We start from the raw sequence: 25,034 nt of genomic DNA, 5'->3' as shown, positions 1-25,034 counted from the left end.
GTGACAGCTTTAGTAATATGGCAATTGAGAATTGTGCAATGATGGAACAACTCAGATTATCAGAAATCAGATTACCTGAAATGTAAAATTTATTTTGGATAAACGAGGATATCCAAAATCCTTATTTATCTGAAATTTTATTTTGGAGCTAAACTGACTGGGCCCCTGGCGCTGGCAGCAGCGGACCTTGGGCTCCCGGCATGAGTGGGGCCTCAGTGGGGTGGTATCGATGATCAGCAGTGGCCAGTTTTTTTTGGTGAGAATTAAACATTATTTTAATGCTTAAAAAGCCTTCCCTGGTTGTTTGTTGTGTTTTAAATACTGTTACAAGTGATTTGCTGTTGCCTGCTGGGATGTTTTCTTGGGGGTGGGGTGGGAGGAAGGGTTTATCCGACATAGGCCCAGTCCCGACCAATTCGGATAATCAGAGTTGTAATGTATAAATTATTTTGGGATTAATGGATCAAAAACAGTATTCTGATCCTCACTTATTGGACATATTTTTGTCTCAGTTTCAGACAAGCACCATTTCAAAAATGAGCAGGTCCTCTATCGGTTTCGGTATGATGATGGAACCTATAAACCCAGAAGTGAGATGGAAGACATTTTATCGAAGGTACTCCTCCCCATTACCCTTTATGGATTCTGTTAATTTTGCATTTCTGAACCTATTCTGCTTGTGTATGATGTGGAGGATAACTTGAGTGACTTTTTGTAAGTTGAAGATGATTGTATACTTCCTTGAAGCAACCATCGGGCTGAAGTTTTTCATTTCTTTTTCTTTCCTCTCAGGGCATAAGGTTATACTGTCGACTGCACTGCCTCTTCACGCCGGTAGTTAAGTGAGTTATCTCTTTTGTTTGCTTTTGATTTATTATGAACCAATTTCTAATGTCTGAATGATGAAACTTTTTAACTTGCTGTTAGGATTTTTAAACTTGCTGTTAAATTACTTCCAAATTCATAAATCTGTCTGCATCCATGGATTTACTTGTGTTTGGAAAAAATAACTGGGTGGCATTTACATTTCTTTCCACTGATAATGCATCAGGGAGTTGTTTAATATTACTCTCACCACTTTCCACAGCTCATGTTGTATATCTTTATTCTTAAGATTATATTTCACTAACATTGTTGTTCAAGTTATAAAACTCATCTTGCTTTTGAGGCTTTTTCTCCTGATATTATTTAATTTCCAGTCTAATTTTCACATACAGAAATTCTTTTGCTTATTTATTAAGCATTGATTTTACAATTAATTGTTGCAAATGTTTGGCAGAACACTATTATTAATCCAGATTACACAAATAGCATAATTAAGTAGGATTCAGTGGATTTAGGGCACCTAAGACAAAATCATGTACATGCTAAAAGATTCAGTTTTTTCCTTGTGAATTTTTTTCTCCAATTGTGCAGAAGGTGGAAGAGAAAACGAGTTTGAGTCCATTACTGACAGTTGTTTAAGTTTTATTTCATTAAATACACATCTTTCTATGTCCTGGGAGACTTGAGAGTGAAATGTTTGAAACCCTAAAAAAGGACTAAAGGCTTGGGTAAGGTTGGGATTGAGCTTTTTGCAAGCATGAAAAGTCTGAGAAGTTCAGGACAGAGGATTCTGGATCTCTCATGAAGTTTATTGATAGACCAACCCGTTCTTTTAAAATATTTTCTTTGGGTTCTAATGTGCTTGTTTCAATGGCAATGTAACGTACAAATGAGGTCAAGTACTTATGAATTTAGTTGAATCGTTTAAGTTGCACTGATAATATTTGTGAGCAAATTCTTTTTTTTTAATCAAATGAAGAGACCGTGATCATCATTTGAAAACTTATAAGTCTGTGGTGCCAGCAAGCAAGTTGATTGATTGGCTTCTCTTACAGGTAAGAAACTCAAGAGGTCAAAATAAATGTGTTTTACGACTTAGTCATTGCCCTTTCTCTTTCCATACGATCAATGTCATTTTGGTATGAGTATTACATATTGAAATATGATACAGAGTAATATACGAATGTAGCTCCTAAAGCCTGTTCCCAATTCAATATGCTCAGTTGATGGTTACCTTGTCTGGATTTTCCATCTATCCATAATAACCTTTCATCCAATTGTTTAAGAAGAATCCTTCTCCCTCTACCTTAAAATAATTAAGACCTCTATTCCACCATTGTTTAAGAGCTACAATGTTTTACCCACTGTAAAACATAAACCTCATCTGTCTTGAAGTTGGAGGACATCTTTTTAAACTATCCGAATTTTAGCTTTTCTTGCAACTAAAACCTGTTACCTCCATCCATCCTGGTTGCACAGTGAGTACAAATAACTTAAGTATTTTTTAAAATAGCAGCCAGAAATGATTGAGCTTGCTGTCATGAGGTAAGCTGAAGTTCATTTGTTCCCTTGAAACACATTGAAGTCTCAATGAATGTAGATGCTTTGGGCTGTCTTGCATGAAATAAAATCAACAACTTGCTTGTTTTCATCAATGGTCCTTATTCTTATTTAAATGATTTTTCCAGTGTTAGGGAGAAAGAGGCACTGAAAAATAACAAAGATTGTTTTACGCTTGCTCTACTCTCATTTTGCAGTGAATCCACAGAATCAAGTTTCATTAAATGTTCAGCTAGGCAATGACTAGAAGGGAGCAATGTGCCTGTCCATCATCATGGTGGGATGGGCCAAATATCAGATGGATACATGGGCATAACCTCCAAAATGAACCAGATGATATATTCTGTTTCCTTGCATTTTTTTTTTGGTGACCATTAATTTCCTATAATTTAGTGAACAAACCAGTAAGTGAATATATTCTGAAAATCACAGGTAAGCAGTCCTTGCAGGCAGGTAGTGACTTTTAAAGTTCTGATTTGGCACCACCATTTGCTTAGCTGGAAGTAGGAATGTTATCTGTTACCTACTCCAGTTATGTTGCTAATTTTGTCAAAATATCCTTTGTATATGTTGGAAGTTTTAAGCATTTAATCTCTTGTTTGTTTGTCTGTTTTTTTCAAACTGTTGACAGGTTTGTCATTGGTCATTCCCAGGAATGTAAAACCATTCTTCAAATCCTACGAAGTTTCCTGGGGAGCCGACAAATGTTCTCTCTTTTCTCATCAAGAGCCTCAATTGGAATGCCTTGCATCTGGAAATTGTTATGGGTGTGAAACAACACAAGAGCCCACACTGATAGGTTTCTGTATTTTGTGGAGGATTTGTATTTCTTAAAAAAAGCTTTTATTTATTCCAAGATGACCCAAAGCTTCTGCACTCATGGCAACCTTGGTATGTTCCATTTGGGAAATAAAAGAACTTCAGCTTAACCACAACACAGCAAGTTCAATTGTGTTTTTAGTTGCTGGTCTTACTGAATATTTGGGCATTTGTCATTCATTGTATAACCAGTCAAAAGAAGAAACTGCCAAATGCAATTTTGTTGTACATAATCTTTTTGAAGGGCAATCATGAAACCGCAAACTCTGAGCCAATGTTGCTTTATCTTTTCTCGCAATATTTCCAGACCTGAATTGTATTAAGTCTGTTGGTCAAAGTAAATGATCCATTTTTTAAATAGCCCTGGGACAATGCAGTAATTTTCATTTCTCATCCTGAGATATTATTCTGCTGTTACCTTCCAAAATGCCTGCAAATCACTTTTCATGTCATTTATTCATGACCTCGTGTTCATGAGAAGGACGACTTGGGGATAATTCTGGGTACTACTGTTCAAAAATAAACTTTGCTTCAGCAACCAAAATTTAAGTCAGCTGTTTGTCTGGAATCATTTGTTTATGGCAAGTGTCATGGTTGTGCGTGAACTTTAGATAATTGTTTCCAGATGCATTTCTTTGACCTCCTGCTTTCTAATGCAAATATGCATTTCTTGAAATTTTATTCTTTTAAAGCAGAACAGAGACCAATGCAGTTTCTGTGAAGTTTATTGTTTGCAATAAAGTGCACTTGCTAAACTTGTTAGTTTACAAAGAAAATTTGTAATTTTGTTGCTAGGGCGACTGCCAGACCAGAGAGGAAGCGGTCACGCTCGGTGTTGGACTGTGTAATAATGGCTTCATGCATCACGGTAAATCAGTCAAAGAAATGAAAAGAATCTTTCAACAAATGTGTTTTCAGTGTGACTGAGAGTTCATCAAAATTAAGTTGACAGTCATTTTGTGACCTGTCCCGCAGCTCAGTTTGTTTATTTTGGACTTTATATTTTATAATTTTGGCATTTTAACACCAACTCTCCTTCCCCTCCTCTCTTTCCCATCAGATAGTTCACCTCACAAACAGGTGTGACTGAGGGGTTTCCAAAATGTTAACAAACTGAGTCAGGTGGGATGTGGGAAGTGGTTTGTGTGCACTTCCACTTAAAAGTGACTGATCGACTTCTGCTCAATTTGACAATTTCGCGTCGCATTAATTTTAAAAAATGAAATATTGCGTCGCATCAATTTTGCGTCGTGTCGCTTTTCGCATCAATTTAACGCATCGAATTTTGCATCACATTAAACAATTGTGCCTTTGAGAATCTGCATTGAAATCAACAATCATAGGTTCACCAGTGATTATTGTTTTCCTTTTCATGATCATGTCTTGCAATTTCCATCCTTTCTCCTGGTTTAGCTGGGAATTTGAAATAATTTTTGAATATTTTTCATGATGACATTAAGGTTCAAGAGTTGAGAGCTTTGCAGGCAAGAAGGCCTTTGTGGATTATCACTCTTAGCCTTTGAAAAGGAGATGGCAAGTTTCGATCACCTTCGCACTTTGTGGCCAAATGTCAGAGATAGCACCACACTGTGATGAGATGGAGAATTCAAGGATTTGGGTCTGTCATGATGAAGAATAACAATTTTTATTTCTGGTCAATGGGGATAGAGCACCATACCTGAAGTCTTGCTTCTGGTTGTGTTTGTCTTGAGTGCTTCTGGTTTGTCCACAAGTACTCTGCCAGGTTTTTTTTTAGGTTGAAATGTTATGTCCACATTAGGGTCAGTTTAGATGTTAAGCCACAGGATGAGAAAATGCCATTTTCATGTTTTGAAATGAATCCGAAAACTTGCCCTTTGTTTTTCCTGAATTTAATTTTATTGCAGAATTGATTTCAAGTAGACAAGCTTTTTGAGGTGAATCATTTTTAATCTGAGTTGGGTTTTTCGAGTAAAAATTTGAAGTGTAGTAATATCAAATATTTAATTATGTTCATTTAACTTTATGATTGATTTTAATTTTTCATTCTAATAGTGCTCGAGAAAAGTGAATTTAAGGATGAATCCCAGTTTTTTCGTTTTTACCCTGATGAAGAAATGGAAGGCAACAGCTCCAAAAACAAACAGCTGCGTAATGACTTCAGATTGGTTGAAAACATACTTGTTAAATCCCTTCTGGTAAGCCTCTATATTATTGTTTTTTTTTTCATTAAATATCAGTCACTTTTCCATTTGCTCTTCAAATGTTACAGATGATGAAGTCGAAAAACTTGAGCAAGATCATTGTTTTGTATAAGTCAGTCTTGTAAATGTTTAATGCTTTGTTTGTGGTTGTATGGATATTAACTTGTAAATCAAAGGCATTGCAATGTGAAATTGGCAGAAGCAAGATTTATCCTGCTTGTGCTTCACGTGGTGGGGACAATGCAAGAGAAAGTTTATTTTTCCAACCATCCCACCATCTACATCCTACAACAACAACAAAAAAAAATCCCCATCCATTTGGCTAACTCCTGGTAATAATTTGTGGCCATATGGGGATAGTGCCGGAGGATTGGCGCATTGCGCATGTGGTTCCGTTATTTAAAAAGGGTTCAAGGAGGAAGCCTGGCAACTATCGGCCTATAAGTTTGACGTCTGTGGTAGGTAAATTAATGGAGAAAATTCTTAGAGATAGTACTTATAAACATCTGGATAGACAGGGTCTGATCAGGAGCACTCAACATGGATTTGTGGGAGGAAGGTCATGTTTGACCAATCTGATTGAATTTTTTGAAGAGGTGACTAGGAATGTGGATGAGGGTAGCACAGTGGATGTTGTCTATATGGACTTCAGTAAGGCCTTCGATAAGGTACCACATGGAAGGTTAGTTAGGAAGGTGCAGTCTTTAGGTATAAATTTTGAGATAGTCAAATGGATTGAACATTGGCTGAAAGGGAGAGGCCAGAGAGTGGTAGTGGATAATTGTCTGTCAGGTTGGAGGCCGGTGACCAGTGGTGTGCCTCAAGGATCTGTATTGGGCCCATTGTTGTTCGTTATATACATTAATGATCTAAATGATGGGGTGGTAAATTGGATTAGTAAATATGCAGACGATACTAAGATAGGTGGAATAGTGGATAATGAAGAAGGTTTTCAAGGATTGCAGAGGGATTTGGGCTGCTTAGAAAAGTGGGCTGAAAAATGGCAGATGGAATTTAATGCTGATAAGTGTGAGGTGCTTCATTTTGGTAAGAAGAATCAGAACAGGACATACGTGGTAAATGGTAGAGCATTGATGAATACAGAAGAGCAGAAAGATTTAGGAGTAACGGTACATCGTTCCCTGAAGGTAGAAACTCACGTGAATAGGGTGGTGAAGAAGGCTTTTAGTATGCTGGCCTTTATCAATCATTGCATGGAATATAGGAGTTGGGAGGTGATGTTGAGACTGTATAAGACGTTGGTGCGGCCTAATTTGGAGTTCTGTGTGCAGTTCTGGTCGCCTAATTATAGGAAGGATATAAACAGAGTGGAGAGAGTGCAGAGAAGGTTTACCAGAATGTTACCTGGGTTTAAGCATCTAGAGTATAGGGAGCGATTGGACAGATTAGGTCTTTATTCTTTGGAGCGTAGAAGGTTGAGAGGGGATTTGATAGAAGTATTTAAGATTATGAAAGGGATAGACAGAGTGGATGTGGATAGACTATTTCCGTTAAGAGGAGGAAAGATTAAAACAAGAGGACATGAGTTAAGAATTAAGGGGCAGAGGTTTAGAGGTAACATGAGGAGGAACTTCTTTACTCAGAGAGTGGTAGACATGTGGAATGAGCTTCCGGGAGAAATAGTGGCGGCGGAGTCAATTGTATTATTTAAGAAAAGGTTGGACAGGTATATGGATGAGGAGAAGATGGAGGGTTATGGGCATTGTGCAGGGAGGTGGGACTAGAGAGGGGTGTTTGGTTCAGTGCGGACTAGAAGGGCCTAATGGCCTGTTTCCGTGCTGTAAATTGTTATGTTATTATGTTATTTATGATTCTGAATGCAGTTAGAGTGAATTGAAACATTCAAATGGAATTGGAAGTGTAAGAACCTTTGCCTTGTATCAGGGAAAAACTTTGATTCCTTCCCAATGAGATGTTGTGAATAAAATCAGTGCAAATGAGCAATGTTTCATGAGCTTTGTGTGATCTGAGCTAACCAAGATAATTGCACAAAGCCACTTTGGAGATTCTACCTGGAGTCAATCTTCAATCTGACAGTTAGTTCTCAGTCAGCCAACTTTTAGTATTTTATAAAAGTATACTTTAATGTGGAACAGGCACACACAAACTAGGGAGAACTTGGGTTCATCCTTGTCTGTGCTTAAGGAATCCATCTTGACAGTTGTTGGAGGCCTGTATCCTTCCTCCAACTCCACCCCATCTCCCACCTGGCTCCTTCTGTCCATCATTCGTCACCCTTTCTCAGTCCACCAATTACCCACAGGCTCCTGGCTCAACCCTTCCCATCTCTTTGACTTGTCCTCCTTTTCCGTTTTCAGTCACAATGAAGCTTCACAACCCAAAACGTTGACATTTCATTTCCCTCCACTTGCTGAGTTGCTCCAGAAATTTGTTTATTGCTTGACTTGGACCGTTGTTGGGATGGGTTACCTCTCTGTTTTCTAATCACTTTGTGGTAGCTCTGTTGATTAACTCTTTGTAAGGATCAGGAAGTGAAATCCTTGATTCATCAATCAGTGTTGCATTAAATTCTTGATGCCAATAAAATGGCACTTGGATTTTTAAGTTTAATTTCCCCAAGAAGAAATATGTTCTGCATTTTAAAATTAAATTTTTAAAAGTTCTTATCCAGTTGTTGGACAATGAGTGCTTTTTTTGGTACCTCAGATACAAATTCTGGAATTTTTTTTACAAGCTGGTTTTCTAAATTTAAATTTAGACATCCAGCATGGTAGCAGGCCCTTTCAGCCCATGAGCTCATCCTGCCCATTTGCACCCAATTAACCGACAGCCCTGGTACATTTTTTGTATAATGGGAGGAAATCGGAGCTCCCGGAGGGCAAACGTACATACATTCACGGGGAGAATGTACAACTCCTTACTGACTACGCTGGATTCAAACACCAGTCTCTGTAACAACACTTCTCTAACTGCTATGCTATAATTGTGCTGCCCTGGTTCTAAAAAGATTTAAATGAAAATCAACATCTCGGTACTGTTTTGGTCCTTTTTTTAATCTCAAACCAGAGGTTTCTTCTTTTAGCTGTGCAAAGCTTTCTCTAATTGTTTAGCTGTCAGGTCTAGTTCAGCAAGCAAAGCTTTTTGAAGGTTTGGATTAGAGTTCAATGGAAATGATCCAGTAATATTGATAGGTGCAAAAGTTTCGGTTTTCACATTTGGCAAGCCCTTCACACCCCGTATGCTCACTTTCTTTGGAATTGTTCAGATCTGTTGAATGCAATGTAAGAATTTTGATTACAACTGGTAATGTCATTACCTGGAGATTTTTTTCATTGATAAGAAAATACTTCTGATTTGAAATGTTCATTTCTGGGGGAAATGTATTGCTTTCACTGGTTTGACGCAGTGATACATTCCTACTGTTTTCCATATTCGTTGTTTGAATAAATATTTGTGCTGCATCCAAATCTTGTGGGGGGGAGATTTTTATAATTTCATTTGAATTGCTGATTCTGTATGACTAACGATAATTATTCAGCAACTTTCCATTTCTGCGTCTAGATATCACTGGAATAGATGTTTCAGTATCTTTGTCCAAATCTTGGAACTTTTTGTTTGAAAAAAAAGTTATATTTCTGCTAAAATAACATTTAAAAAAAAATTGCTTGACCCCAGTGATTTGGAGAGGCTTGATTCCTCTGCAGGTCTTGCCATGTGCTTGTGCTTGCAACCAATGTCTAAATGAAAAATCTTCAAAAATTCCGGCTTTTGATTTGTTAAATCGGTTGGTTGATTTTTCTGCCTACCATGTTCAAACTTTTCTCATATCATTTAAGTATGTCTGTAAGTGCATTAAACGTCTTATATTTTTAAAAGCTTTGATCAATTTTTACTCTTCTGCTTCTTCCTCTCTTTAACATGAAAGTTCCTGCATTCAATAAACTACATTTAAGCTTGCTGGTAATTTTGGATTTTAAAAAGGTTTTAAGCAATGCTTTTTTTGACAAGTTGATGATAGTTGTGGCAAATTTCACATAGAAGCCCCATGTGATCCAGCAATCCCTGTGGTGTCGATGTCTCGTTTTCTGGCGTTGCTTTCACTGGGCCTTCGACTATAGGTGTTTATAGCCTTTTTTCCACTGGCATCCCAGTTAATTGGCTGTGCAGTGTTCCAGAATAGGGAGCCCTTTGTACTGTTTCCACTGGACCACCCTTAACTGGGACACAACTCATCCCCGGGGATTGGAGTGTTCTATCTTCAACTGGAAATGTGCGACTTTCTGCTGTCCATTTTCCACTGGTTTTATCAACATGCCAGTGACAGCTGATGCCGGGGATGTGAGTAGGGGTCAAGGTGGTTAATTCCTGGTGTGAAAAAACATCATTTTACCTCAGTGTGCTGACCGTTCCTTTTCCACTGGCACCTTGTCCCAGGAACTAACTGGGGCAGGGGCAAGTGGAAAAGGGGCTTGTGACTAGTTATGTCATTAAGTTATTATTGTTGCTGTTGTCAGTCATGAGTTTGGCTGAGTTACTCGTTGCACTGTACACATTTCAAAGCCTGTTGACCTGGAACTAAAACCTCCAACTTAACTATTTAAATTCTTTCCAGAGGTGAAAATTGAGAAGTAGACATAGTGATTGTGGTAGAAAATGAAGTTCCGTGGATATGATTTTAAGAAAGTCCTCGAGGGACAGAGTATCGATGTTCAGATAGTAATATGTTTGTTTGTTTCAGGCCATCATTGTCGAAATATAGAACCAGGGAATTTTCACTTGGAGAGGGGAATAGAGTTGTCAACTGTGTAGTTTTCGGGATTAGACAGTGTTCAAAGATTATTGCAGTATAGTACACTATTGAAAGCACCGTCACCACATTCAAGAGTATCACCCAAGAATCTGATGAAAGATTAACTCTTTGTTCAAAGAAATTCTTGTCAATTCTGATTTTTTTTTTAAAAGGAACAATTTCAACAGCGTATCATGTTGAGCAAACACTGTTTCACTGACAGCATCGTTTTACATTCCACTGCATGTGTGCAGACATCAGAAAATGCTGTCAGATTCACATTGTAACTGCAGACAAAGGAACTGTTTGTCCATCATTGCGGTTGCAAAGCTTGTGCCATAATATTTAATGCAATCCCTTAACATCTAAGCCTCTGAAGTTTTACTTTTTGCCTTATACATTGAGTTGATTTTTTTTTGAAGCAACAGATTTGCTTTATTGAATTTATTGATATCAACAGCCACTTCTCTTTGGTTGCCTTTATAAATATTAATCTTGATTAGTATAGTGTGAAGTATTTTCATCAGGCTTGTTGTGTTAATGGTGGTAATACGGTCCTGTGAAGCTAAACTTTGATTGAAAGTATTTTGACAATAGCAGCCTATTTACTGATAGGGCCAACGGTTATGTTGAAACAATCAAAGCCAAAATGTTGAGGCTTGTCTAGCAAAATTTTCTATTGTGTACAGGGAAAGATTCATGCCTTGGAACCAATGTAGAACAGGCCTGAAACAGATTATGTCAAAATGTTGGAGTTGTGCACAACACTTGTGGTCAGTTGGTCATACCTTTCCTATTAATCCAGTGGTTGTAAGTTTAAGACCAAATCAAGTGAGTTAAGTTTTTAAAAGATGGGGTGGGTAGCAGAGACCCATTTTTTGCATGAGATGTTCAAACAAGACTCCATATCTACAGTCTGAATTTTCCATAAAGAAACACAAAAGCTCCAGATGCCAGAATCTGTGTAGACAAAGAATTGCTGGAGGAACCCAAATCAAGACTTTATCTTGATTAAATGACTAGAGCTTTGTCTGTTATGCATTTTCTATGAACCTATTTTGAAGTGTAATTATCTGTGATGTTTTGAAATCCCTCAGCTACTATTTTCTAATATGCAGTTAATTATCAGGCCATTGATTGCTTTGCAAATTGTTTTCGTCAAATTGGCAACTGTTTATCCGACATTACCGCAACCAATCCATTGTCTTCCTGATTGGTTGGAAAATATTTGTATCTTTTTCAAGCATTAAAAATCTTCTCTCCCAAGAAAGTTTTTTCTTTCAGAAAGGTTAATAAACTTGAAATTAGCATTGAGTGTGGTCTTGAAAAACATGAATTAATAAAAAAAAAGAGTAAACATTTATCTTGATTAACCTTGTCTGTAGGGCAGACAGGATAATACCGGGTCTGCTACTATTGTCAGGAAGGGCATCACGTCACAGGTCATTCATTACCTAAAATCGCTTGTATATGCAGCAGTGGGTGAAATAACCTGGGAATAATTTGTCAATCAGAGGATGATGTGGAAATATTGCTTGAGTGGCTCTTTGGAGCAACCAATTTCCTTTAAGGAAAAAAAAAGCTTGGGAGGAGGGAGGGGTGGGGGGGAGAAAAAGTCACTGTAAATGTGTGAAAAAGAAAAAGTGTATATCATGGCTATTGTGATTTATGGTGTGAAAAATAAAAAAATTTAAAAAAAAGAAAAAAAAAAGCTCTTTTTTTTCTCCAATCTTTGTCACAATTGATCACTTCCATTTTCTCTTGCATGTTGGGCAATGAACTGAATAGTGGTTTCCATATCCAATAATTGTTTAAAAAAAATTAAATATGGATATCCAGCACGGACAATCCATTTAGGCTCATGGGTCCGTGCCGCCCAATTTACACCCGATTAACCCACACCCCCTGTAAGTCTCAAATGGCGGAAGGGAGCCGGAGCCCCCGGGGAAAGCCCATACAGACACAGGGATAACGTACAAACTCCTTACAGACAGCATGGGAATCAAACCCTAGTTCTGTTCACTGGCGCTGTAAAGGTGTTGAGCTAACCGCTACACCAACCATGCTGCCAAAATATTTACAAAGGAAGGACAAAAAGGAAAATAAAACCTTTTGTAAGTTAACTTTATTTAAACTGCATGTTATTTAGAGTGAGGTTAGACCCTCTGCATCCCCTTTAGTGCTGGACTCAGGCATTGCGAGTGGCAAAGGATAAAGACCAAAGATTTCTGATTTGGATGAATTTGAGTTGGATGGGCACAGAATTAATTCTATTTCTTTTCTCTCTTGTAGAACATGTTTAATTTCCTTGTGTTGTAATATTAATAAATCATGACAGATGTTTTACATTTCCAAAGAAACATAAGTAGTTTACAAACCATATATAATTGACTCAATGAAATCTATGTACAATGGAGAGTTGATGACTTTCAAGCTTGGGGATTTGACCTGCGTTTGACAAGTGCATTTGTTGTATGATTTAGACTTTCTACCAGGAAAAGTGTAAGGTCTTTGTCTGGATTTTGGAATAAATACTTTCAGTGACATTAAAAAGTAACAATAGCCAAATTGATGTAATAATAACTCCATCCAAGGTTTGAAGAAAATCCCCACAAGATCACAGTCCAATGGATTCATTTCTCATGAGTAACCCTGGTTGATTTCTCTTTTTCATTCACTGCTAAGGACTTGTATTCTTTCCAAACTTGAAGTGCATCTGAAATTGTATTTAACAAGTTCAGCATTCAGAGGAGATCATGTGTGATTAATCATTATTAATTTGTGTTTAAACTAAAGATTAATCTTTTCCAGTTTAACAAGAAAAAGTGATTGTTATTTACACACAAATGCTGGAGAAACTTACCGTTTTTTATGTAGCAAAGATAACAATGCATAACCAATATTTTGGGCCTGAGCACTTCAGTAAGGTATGAGCAATACCTTCTTCCAGCTCTCCACCCCTTTCCCTCTCCATTCAGAGAGCTAACCCCTCCCACCGCTATCCATCGGTAACCTCTTTCTGTGCGTCCCTGCTCCTCTTTCCCCACTCCGCACCATTCATTCAGGTGCCTGTCTGCTTTTTGCTCATACCTTGCTGAAGAGCTTAGGCTAGGAACTTTAGTTACTTATGTTTATCTTTGCTACATAACGAACGATATGTAGCAAATTCTGGGTGCTTGCTGAGCACCCCCACCATTTTTGTGTAAACATTAATCTATTCTATTAGCATTTAACCTGATTCCAAATTTAAATGCTGAAACTTCTCAGTTTGTCTCTGGAGGTTTGATTATTGGCCCCTCTTATATTGTTGAAATGTGTATGATCAAGCTGTGAACAGTGATATCAAGAATTAGCACTTGAAGTCTACGGCTCTGTTATTTTAATTTTCTTGTTAGATTTCACATGGAAAATCTGATATTTTACTTCCACAGATTTTTCCTGAAGACGACGACTATGGGTTTGAAATTGAGGAGAAAAATAAGGCTATAGTTGTAAAATCTGTACAAAGAGGCTCTTCTGCGGAGGTAAAAAAAATTTTTTTAGCCTGTTGCTACTTTGAATTTAACATCCAATAAATTGTGCACTCAAATAACCCATTGTTTACCTGGAAAGAAGTAAAATATTTGGCTGCCATGTAAGAAATAATTCAGATATAAGTGATTTAACCTTCTACTTCAGACTTAAAAAAAAAAAGAATTGTCTATAAAGACACCCAGCTTGCGATCCAGTGTTGAACGCATGGGCACAGATAGAGAAGAAAGGTTGGAATGCATGGATACTAAGGAACTGGGTTCTTCTGAGGTTGTAGGGCTACTAATTTTGGAAGAGAGAGATGATAAAAAATTTCACAGAAGAATATAGCTTTTGTTGGGGAGGGGGGTGGCGGAGGTGAGGGTGTTTGGATTGGAAGCCAATTGAAGTTGGTCAGCACATAATGGGTGAAAGTAGTGGCTCAGATTAGATTGCAGGAACCAGGATTTTGGGTGCAATGAAGTTCATGGAGGATAGAAGCTGGTCAGCATAGCATTGAAGTAGTCTGGTTTGGAAACATCACAAGCATGGGTGAGATTTTCATCAGCGAACTGAATAAGTGCTATTTCAGATATAGAAGTTGGCTTTGCAGATTTTATTATGTTTGTCTCACTACATATTTTACTTGGGTCGACTCCATGGCTTCATGGCTTCTTTCATTAAATCATGATACTGTGAATCCAAGACCAGGTGTTTGCTTCTCTTGCCCCGGGAAAAGGGTGTTTGTTGTCTACCTTATGTCACTCATGATCTTGTAGATCTCTATTAAATTTCATCTCACCCTTCTTCCTTCCCTCCAAAGAGAAAGGTTAAAGAGAAAACTGTTAAACTTGCCTCATAAGATATGTTCTACAAACCAAACATCATCCTTGTAAATCGCCTCTGCACCTTCTCCATTGTTTCCACATCTTTCCTCAGAGGAGGCCAACTAGAACTGAACACAACATTCGAAGTGTGGTTGCAACCAGACTTTTGTAGAGCTGCAACATTACCTCATAACTCTTGACCTCAATCCCCTGGCTCATAAACGCCAGCATACCTTAAGACTTCTTAACTTCCCTGTCAACCTGCGCAGCAACCTTGAAAGAGGGATGGATTTGGACCCCAAGGTCCATCTGTTCTTCCACCCTATTAAGAATACTACCATTAGTCATGTATTCGGACTTAAAGTTTGAATTTCCAAAATGCATCACTTCACACTTCTCCGGATTGAACTCCATCTTGTGCTAATTTGTGATCAAGATAATGCGAAATGCAGGAATATATTGGGAAAGAGCTGAAAGTCGAGCCCAGCAGGAGTTTCATTCAGGACTGTTGATGTGCAGTAAATGTAAACTCTTCTCAACTGTCTGGGCGAACATGAGCAGTTGCCCTGAGCTGGAAGGTTTCCCCCCCTCTCCATCCAGAGATCTGACCTTGAGAAATGAAGATGATCTTGATGTCTTTGAATTTTATGGGAATTAGTGGAAGGAATCAAGCAGGTATTTTGCATTGTCTTGGTTAAGACTGGGCTTTCATTGTTTTTTTTGGCATCTCTTGTTTATTTATAATTTAATTCCTGACTTTATTCACGCTTTTCAAAATCACTGATAATTTGATGTGCAGTTTTTGCAAATGGCCGAGCACTTGGACCTTGAAACTGAAAATTCTTACGAAGGCTTATCATGTAAGTGCATCCCAAAGCAACACATGGTGAAAGTGGACATGGAGAATCGTTTTGAAAACTCATGATTTCCCCCCCATTATGTTTAATACATTTCTTCAACAATTGCTGTTTGTCTCATTGGTTTAGAAGCAGCACTGGCAGCCGTGGTGAGCACTGGGCTTGAGACTTGAATACAAATGGGCAAGCTAGTGTTGAACAATCACATCTTTCAAGATGCTGGTCACAGGGCCTCGCTACATGATGATGCAGCAATCTTTTTCGTCACAGTGCCTCGCTACATTATGATGCAGCAATCCTTTTGTGCGAAAGCGGAGCAGATATAAACTAGCAGATTGGTTAAGAACGAGGAGGAACAGGGGTGTGGGATGAAATTTAGTTCAGAAATGATTACCCTGGAAATCTATATCACTATATTATTCATTCAATTGAAGTGCTTGCATTGATTTGAGACATGATCTCGTTTACTGTGTAACTTGACTTCCACCTAATGTAGTTAAAGCTATTCATCTCCATGTTTGGTGATGGAAGTAAAACACAAAAGTCTGCAGACCCCATGGTTGAAGTAAAAATGCAATGCTGGAAAAACTCAACAGTCAGGCAGCGTACAAAGAAAGATGTATAACCAATGTTTCGGGCTTGAGCCCTTCCTCGAGGTATGAGAAAATGGAGGCGATCGCCTGAACAAAATGATAGGGGTGGGGGAGGAATACAGTCCCACAGGCAAGAGGTAATTGGTGAATGTGGGAGGGAGGGGATACCAGCAACAGGGGGAGTGGGAATGGATTTGTGAAGGAGAAGGGGCGGAGAGCTGAAGGAAAACAGACCGAGGGAATGGGAAAGATGGGAGAATGGAGATGAGGCTATTAGAAACTGGAGAAGTCTATGCCAATGCCATCTGGTTGGAGAGGACCCAGCTGGAAAATTAAATGTTGTTCCTCCAATTTTCGGAGGTCTTATTGGACAGTACATGAGGGATGGACAGACATGTCAGCATGGCAGTGGGACTCAGGCAAAGTGAAGGACCTCATCGAAGCAACTTCCCTGTCTGCGTCCAATCTCCCAATGTAGAGAAGGTCAGGTCATCCGAAATGCTACCATCAGTTCAGCCCTTACCCACATTGGCTCCATTTCCCGCTTAACTGCCTTGGTCCCCTCTGTTCCCAGAGGTAACAAGCATAGGATTCCCCTAGTCTTCCCTAGCATCCTCACAGCTCTAGTATCCAACACATTATCCTCCACAATTTCCACAACATGATCCCACCACCAGACACATCTTCCCCTCTCCTTCCTTCTCTGCTTTCCATAGGGACTGCTCCCTCTTGTCAATCCTTTGTTATTCGCCCTTTCTCATTACTCATCCCCTAGGCACCTTCCCCTGAGGCCGCAGGAAGTGTCAAACTTGCGCCCACTCCTCCTCCCTCACCACCATTCAGAGCCCCAAACAGTCCTTTCCAGTGAAGTATCACTTCACTTTATATTCGCAGGAGTCATCTACTGCATCCGATGCTCCCATTGTGGCCTTTTCTTCGGAGAGTCTGGATGCAGACTGGGCCATCACTTTGCTACACACCTTCACTCTGTCTGCATCAGTGACGGGGATCTCTATGGCCACCCATTTCAATTCTGCACCCCACCCCATGTCTGCCCATGGCCTCATGCACCGTCCAACCAAGACCACCTGTAAATAGGAAGAGCAACACTTAATTGGTCTGGGCACTCTTCAGCTGCATGGTACAAACTGACTTCTCTGGTTTTAGCTGGCTGACTCCCCATTCTTCCCTTCCCTTTGTCTTCTCCAGCTCGCTACCCCCTTCCCTCTCCATTCACAGAACCTTCCTGCCCCCACCCCCCCCACCCCCAACCTCTCTTATCCACCAATCACTTCCTGCCTGTGGAACTGTGCTCCTCCCCCACCCCTCCTCCTACTCCATTTTGTCCGGAAACCTGCCACATTTTACTATTCCTTTATGAAGGACTCAAACCTGAAATGTTGGTTATGTATCCTGGCTATATAAAGTAGATTGTCTGACCTGCTGAACTTCTCCAGCATTATTTTTACTTTTTCCTTGTTTACAACTTGCTTACAAAGGCTGTTTCTTAATCCTGTATTTACAAATTGATTGCAATGATGATGTTCCAGAAAAAGCATTTTTTTTTGGTATGGTGCTCCTGGAGTGGGTTAACCTTAATCATGTTTGAGTAAATATGTGCAAAAGTTATTATTTTAGGTTAATTAAAAATCATTCGTTACTTAATTTTGATGTTGGTTCATCTTTTATTTACAAATATTTTGTTTTTCATTTGTGCTCCAGGTGGCAGGTCTTCAGGTCGGGAGGAAGATTTACTCTATCAATGAAGATCTGATTTTCCTTCGGCCATTTCCAGAAGTGGAAGCAGTTATAAATCAGCTATTTTGTAGTCGGAGGCCACTGAGAGTGCTGGTTGCGACAAAACCCAAAGAGTGAGTCACCTCTCGTGAACCTGTTAAAAGTTTATTAAATTTAACTTTGGTTTTCCATTGCATTGTAGTGGAAACTGACTTTAATAAGCTGCATTTACCAGTGCTGTTAGCTGTCATGCCGTCAACTCTCCTTTGTTTTGGATCTGTTCAAAGATTTTTTTTTCCCATTAGTTAGGATTTGAACCAATAACCAAAAATTTAATGTTGCATTGTGACTCATTTGAATATTGAACCAAAATACTTTTCAACATGTTTTAATGTGCTTTTCTTGCTATAAGCCAGCAGAATGATGTTTTGACCTACAGTGAGTTCTTCCTGCAAATGTACACCGAGATATGTTTCCAGGTCTTGGCATAGTATTGGAGATGACTTGTATCAATGTTTGCCTCTTCTAATAAAGTGTTGCCTTCTCATGGAATGATTTTTACATTGCATGAAGAAAATGGCAAAATTAATTAAGATCTAATTGCCTCACTCATTGAAACCCTTGAGACTAATACTCATTGTATCCAAGTCTTTATGGCCTGTTATTTGAGGGTTCTGTTTTTATGTCTGCCTTGGGTATCAACGTCGAATGCCTTCCTAAAACTCCACATGAACCCATCCTCAAGACATCTTGTTACCTCTGAAAATACATTCAGTTTTGTCAGGCATAAACGTAAATCCACATTCACTGCCACGGATTAAATCATTCCTTTTCAAATTAAGATCTGCAGAAAAAATTAGCTGCTGTTGGCATATTGGCATGTTCTTTAAAAAGCATAAATATTCAACATTCAATTTCAGTAACCCAACTGACGTTTCTCTGTTCGATTTAGATAAGCAAGTTGGAAACACTGGGCAGTGGTTCTGTTGATTTGTGGTGTCGTTCTTGTGCAAATTTTGTCATTCAAAATAATTAATTATATTTCTGCTGTTGAAGACACAGTGCAATTTGCTCTAAATCTTTTAACACTTCTAAGCAACCACCATCATCTTGAAAAATATGGGTGTTACCCTCATAATAAAGATGCCAATATATTGGGAGGAGTCACGTGATGGAGTAGTGACCGGAAGGTGAATACCAGCCCTCTCCAGAAAAGAAGAAATAAAGAGAAGAAAACACAAATTTCAAGAAACACAAAACACAACAAATAAAAGATAAATGTGTGGAGAAAAGAAAGACAATGGCACCCAAGAAGGAAAAAGCAAAAACAAGGTGGAAAAAAAGAAAAGACGCCGGAAGAGAAAGGAGAGGGCCTTACCTGCATGAAGAGGCAGGGAGCAGCCGTGAAGAGAGGAGCCCGCTCCCTGAGATTAGTGGCGACCCCGCAGAGTCGTGACCTCCCGACCGCAGGACTCCAACTGCGCACACTAAGAAAAAGGAAAACACCGACAGGAGGGGGGCCCAGCTGTGGAGTGAACTTACACAGTGCGACCAGCTGAGAGATGCCCAACAGCAGGGCTCTCAGCTGGAAGAGAAAAGCAACAGGAAAGAGAGTGATAGGAAAGAAAAACAGCAACAGGAAGCCCAACAGATAACTAGCCCAGAAGAAGAGGACCAACAACAAGAAGCTATGCAGAAAAACACCCAGCAAACTGAGGCAAGCAGCGCAACAAGAAAGTCAGAAGAGACACAGATACAAGAAAGAGAAGTAGAAGACACAAACACGGGTGCAGACACAGAAGAAGAAGACCAGGCTCTGCACAGAGGAATAGAAGGTAAAATAGATGGACAGTACATAGATAAAAAAAATTCAAGAACAATTGAAAACATTTAAAGAATGGTTGACATTAGAATTTAGTGAAATGAAAAGAAAAATGAAAAGTACAGAAGAAAAAGTGAGTAGAATAGAGCTGGTCATGACAGAAATAGGGAAAAGATTAGAAAATGTGGAAGAACGAGAAATGGCTGTAGAAATGGAAGTGAATAACTTAAGAAGAAAATTGGGAGAGAGTGACAAAAAAGTTAGTGTCACAAGAGATGTTAGCTTAGAAGACGGATATAATGGAAAACTATAGTAGGTGAAACAACAAAGATAGTGGGCCTAAAGGAAGATGAAGAAGGCACAAATATGAAAGAATTTATAAAAGAATGAATCCCAAAGGTCCTGGGAATGCCAGAAATACGGAAGGAATGGAAATAGAAAGGGCACACAGAACACTAGCCCCAAAACCACAGTCACAACAAAACCAAGATCCGTTTTAGTAGAATTTCTGAGATGCACGACAAGAGAAAATATATTGGAGAGGGCAAGGAATAAAATCAGAGAAGACATAAGTTTTGAACTCCTAAATCAGAGGAAGGAGTTTAACACAGCAAAATTGATCCTATGGAAAAAAAGGCTATAAATTTCTGTTAAGATATCCAGCAGTGCTTAAAATATTTATCCCGAGGGAGCAAAATGGACTGTTCTCGGATCCAGAGAAAGCATGAGAATTAGCAGAACGCCTGTAGGACAGAAGGAGAGATGAAGAGATGTAACAAGAACGAAGAATGATGACAAACTACATATAAAGATGTAAAAATACTGTATAAGTAAGAACTAAGGAAGGGAAAGAAAAGGGAAGTAAGGGAGAGGGGAATAAAAAAGGATGAGCTTTGTTAAATGTGAAGATAAAAGTTTTCTGGAGGGGGTTGGTTGGGAGAGAATAACAGTCACTGCAAAAAGCATTGACGCTTGCGAGCAGGATCGCAATCCAAATGGAGAGGGGAGTTGTGGTTGCCCGGCAAGGGACAAGGGGCAACTCGGGGTGGGGGTGGGGGGGAACACTTGGGGTTGAGGGAATTTTAGATGTGGGAGTTGAAGTATTTTATGCTTTAGAAGTGTTGTCATACATTGAGTTCAAAAAGGGAAAACTGAGAGATGAAAATAGAGAAAAGGGGAAAGGTGGTGGTGAGGAAGCGGAAATGAGGTGTAAACAGAATATGAGATGGCCATGTTGAACTATATGACCATAAATATTAATGGAAGACATAACCAAACTAAAAGGAAGAGGCTATTAAATTTACTGAAAAAAGAAAAAATAGATATAGCATTTGTGCAGGAAACGCATCTAACTGAAGTGGAAAATAAATTAAGGAGAGACTGGGTAGGACACGTAACGGCAACATCGTATAACTCAAAAGCCAGAGGAGTAGCTATATTAATCAATAAAAATGTACCAATCAAAATAGAGGAGGAAATAATAGATCCAGCAGGGAGGTATGTAATGATAAAGTGTCAGATATATTCAGAGCTCTGGAATTTGGTCAATATATATGCACCTAATGAAGAGGATCAAAAGTTTATGCAAGATATTTTTTTGAAGATTATAGATACGCAGGGGAATATATTGATAGGAGGGGATTTTAACCTTAATTTGGACCCAAAATTGGATAAAACTGGACAAAAGACGAGCAAAAAGAATAAAGTAGCCAAATTTATGGTTAAATCAATGCAGGAAATGCAATGTTTGGATATATGGAGGAGGCAGCACCCAAGGGAGAAGGAATACTCATATTATTCGAGCAGACATAAAACATACTCAAGGATTGATATGTTCCTGTTGTCAGCCATATTCAAGGGAGAGTTAGGAAAACGGAATATAAAGCTAGATTGCTATCTGATCATTCACCCCTGTTATTAGCAATAGAACTGGAGGACATCCCACCAAGAACATATAGATTGAGATTAAACTCCATGCTACTTAAAAGACAGGAATTTAGAGAATTTGTTGAATGCCAAATTAAAATGTACTTTGAAATAAATATGGAATCAGTGAAAGACAAATTTATATTATGGGATGCAATGAAAGCCTTCATGAGAGGGCAGGTAATAAATTATGTAACTAAGATGAAAAAGGACTACAATCGGGTAATAGAACAGTTGGAAAGGGAAACAGTAGGTACAGAAAAAGAACTAGCAACAAGGGAAGATACAACAAAAAGAGAATTGGCGGACAAAAAAATTAAATTAGAAACATTACAAACGTATAAGGTGGAGAAGAACATAATGAAAATAAAGCAGAAGTATTACAAGCTAGGAGAAAATACGCACAAAATATTAGCCTGGCAACTTAAAACAGAACAAGCTAAGAGAACTGTATCAGCATCAAGGAAAAGGGACAAACAAATTACATATAACCCAACAGAGATTAATGAAAACTTTAAGGAATTCTATGAACAATTATACCAAACTGAGAACAAGGGGAAAGAAGACAAAATAGATGAGTTTTTAAGCTAAAATTGAACTACTGAAATTGCAAGAAGAGGAGCAAAACAAATTGATAAAACCATTTGAAATAGAGGAAATACAGGATATATTAAAAAATCTGCTGAACAATAAAACACCTGGAGAGGATGGACTCCCAGTAGAATTCTATAAAACATTTAAAGAATTATTAATTCCTCCTCTCCTGGAAGTAATGAACCAGATAGAAGAAACACAAAATTTGCCAGTTTCATATAAAACAGCAATAATTACAGTAATACCAAAGACGGGGAAAGATCCACTAACACCAGCATCGTGTAGACCAATATCTCTACTTAACACAGATTATAAGATAATAGCAAAACTATTAGCAGACAGATTGGCCGACTCTCTACCAAAAATAGTAAAACAAAACCAAACTGGATTTATTAAGAAAAGACGAACTGCGGACAATGTCTGTAAGTTCATTAATTTAATCCATGCAGTACAAGGAAATAAGATACCAACAGTGGCTGTTGCTTTAGATGCAGAAAAAAGCCTTTGACAGGGTAGAATGGAATTATTTATTCAAAGTATTAGGTTCAAACTACCAGAAAAATGTATTAATTGGATTAAAGCATTATATAAGGGACCATTGGTGAGGGTGACAGTAAATGGATATATATCAAACCAATTTAAATTAAGTAGGTCAACTAGGCAGGGATGTCCACTATCTCCCTCACTGTTCACTTTAGCAATAGAACCATTGGCAGAACTGATAAGAACAGAAAATAAAATAAAAGGGATAAAAATAAAGGAGGAGGAGTATAAAATCAGTTTATTTGCAGATGCCATCATAGTATACTTAACAGAACCAGAAATATCAATTAAAATACTACATAAGAAATTGAAGGAATATGGAGAAATATCGGGGTACAAGATCAACGCAAATAAAAGTGAAGTGATTCCAATGAATAATGCGGATTACACAGAGTTTAAAAAAGAATCACCATTTAAATGGCAGACACAAGCAATCTGAATCCTAGGTATTAGATTAGATCACCTAAACAAATTAAATTATTAGCCATTAATGAAGAAATTACAGGATGACTTAGAACATTGGAAAGAATTGCCCCTAATGTTGATGGGGAGGGTAAATTGCATTAAAATGAATGTCTTCCCAAGGATACAATACCTTTTTCAATCGTTATCAATTCCCTTAACAGAGAAATTCTTCAATGAACTAAAGAGAATAATAAAGAAATTCTTATGGAAAGAGGGGAAACTGAGGATAGCGCTAGATAAATTAACAGAATGGTACAAACAAAGTGGTTTGCAGCTACCAAACTTATTATTATAGAGCAGCACAATTAAGGTATCTATCAGATTTTTATCAAACAAGGGAAAAACCAGATTGGACCAAGATAGAGCTAGATAAAATAGGGAAGAAGGTACCAGAACATATATTTTATAAGTGGGATGAAAAACTGGTGCAATATAAAAGTTCACCAGTACTGCATCATTTACTCAACATATGGAAGAAGATTCGCATAGAAAGGAAAAAAAAACAAATTACCAACTACCTAAATTATTATTGACGCAAAATCAACTAATCCCTTTCACAATAGATAACCTTTCCTTTAGAGAATGGGAGAGAAAAGGAATTAAAAGAATAGAAAATTGTTTTTTGGGAAATAATTTATTAACATTTGAATAAATGAAGTATAAATATGGAATAACTCATGGTACAATGTTTGCATACCACCAACTGAAAGCCTACTTAAAGGACAAATTGGGAAACAGACTGAGATTACCAGAAGGAAGTAGCTTTGAATATGTGATTACAGAAACAACGATAATAAAAAGATTTATAACAAACATGTACATCAAGCTGCAAGAGAAGGAAAATGATGAAATAAGCTATAAACCCAAACAAAAGTGGGAAAAAGATTTGAATATAAAGATAAAAAATGAAATATGGGGAAAGATGCTCTGGAACTAAGAAGAATAGAATAAACACGAGGTTGCGCATGATACAATATAATTGGATACACAGGTTATATATCACACTCCAAAAATTAAATAAATGGGATCCAACATTATCAGATAGATGTTTTTGCTGTAAGAGGGAAATGGGAATGACAGTACATGTAATTTGGGCATGTAAGAAAGTGAAAAAGTTTTGGGAAGATCTAAATCAGGTTTTAAATAAAATCACAAAAAGCAACATACCAAAAAATCCAGAGATCTTTCTTCTAAGTAATATAAGAAGTAAAGAATTAGGCCTCAAACTGGATGAAGCGGAAAAAAGATTTATTATGATAGCCTTAGCTGTAGCAAAAAAAATGTATAATGTCAACTTGGAAATCAGAAGAGATCCTGAGTACAGCAATGGTACATGGAAATGAATAAATGTATTCCATTGGAAAAAAATAAAGTCATGTTATTTGAACAAATTTGGGAACCGTACATGGAACACAACAGGGAGGGCTTGCCTCTGACCTTCTCCCCCTAAAATGATAAGAAGACAAAATGACCTGATCCAGTGTGTAAAAGTAGATGACACAATTTTCTTGTTTATTTTCATTGTGTGATAACATTATTTATTGTATATGTTGAACGTTTAATGGGTTTGGAGGGGGGTGGGAAGGGGGGAAAAAAGGGGAGAAAGTGCCACTGTGAATATTTAAGAGAGAAATGTTTGTATGTATTTTGATTGATATGGTTCATAGTGTGAAAAATAATTTTTTTTAAAAGATGCCAATATATTTTGTATAAAGCCATGTTCTGACATCATTTCAAAAGCCACAATGAATTGTTGTTTGGCTCCAGATTGCCCAAAGCCGAGTGTGTAATCTATCTTGGAGCAAATGTTTAGATATTTGAAAGTATAGATATTTGAACATAGAAAAGCAAACCAGGCTTAGCTGGATGTGAGCTCCATAGCAATTATTGTGGGGTTTTTTTGTGCAATGAAGTGTATTGTAAATAGTCTTGGCAGAAATTATTTAGAATTGACATTAATATCCTTTTTCTAATTCATATTTTCTATGTTTGATTACATCAA

At 37.9% G+C, this 25,034-nt stretch overlaps 1 protein-coding gene across 11 annotated transcripts in view; it reads left to right on the top strand.

Annotated features, from left to right (window-relative positions):
• prex1 (phosphatidylinositol-3,4,5-trisphosphate-dependent Rac exchange factor 1) overlaps positions 1-25,034 on the top strand; it is a 240,372-nt gene that overhangs the window by 135,667 nt on the left and 79,671 nt on the right. For all 11 annotated transcript variants that reach the window (XM_069883777.1, XM_069883774.1, XM_069883780.1 and 8 more), the window contains 7 exons: positions 513-616; positions 793-842; positions 1,805-1,880; positions 4,000-4,072; positions 5,239-5,381; positions 13,590-13,682; positions 17,668-17,816. In XM_069883777.1, the coding sequence (XP_069739878.1) occupies positions 513-616; positions 793-842; positions 1,805-1,880; positions 4,000-4,072; positions 5,239-5,381; positions 13,590-13,682; positions 17,668-17,816 (688 nt within the window). The remainder of the gene's footprint in view (positions 1-512; positions 617-792; positions 843-1,804; positions 1,881-3,999; positions 4,073-5,238; positions 5,382-13,589; positions 13,683-17,667; positions 17,817-25,034) is intronic.

The sequence above is a fragment of the Narcine bancroftii genome, chromosome 6, assembly GCF_036971445.1.
Source record: "Narcine bancroftii isolate sNarBan1 chromosome 6, sNarBan1.hap1, whole genome shotgun sequence".
NCBI lineage: Eukaryota > Metazoa > Chordata > Chondrichthyes > Torpediniformes > Narcinidae > Narcine > Narcine bancroftii.
This window is presented reverse-complemented; position numbering and strand designations above follow the sequence as displayed.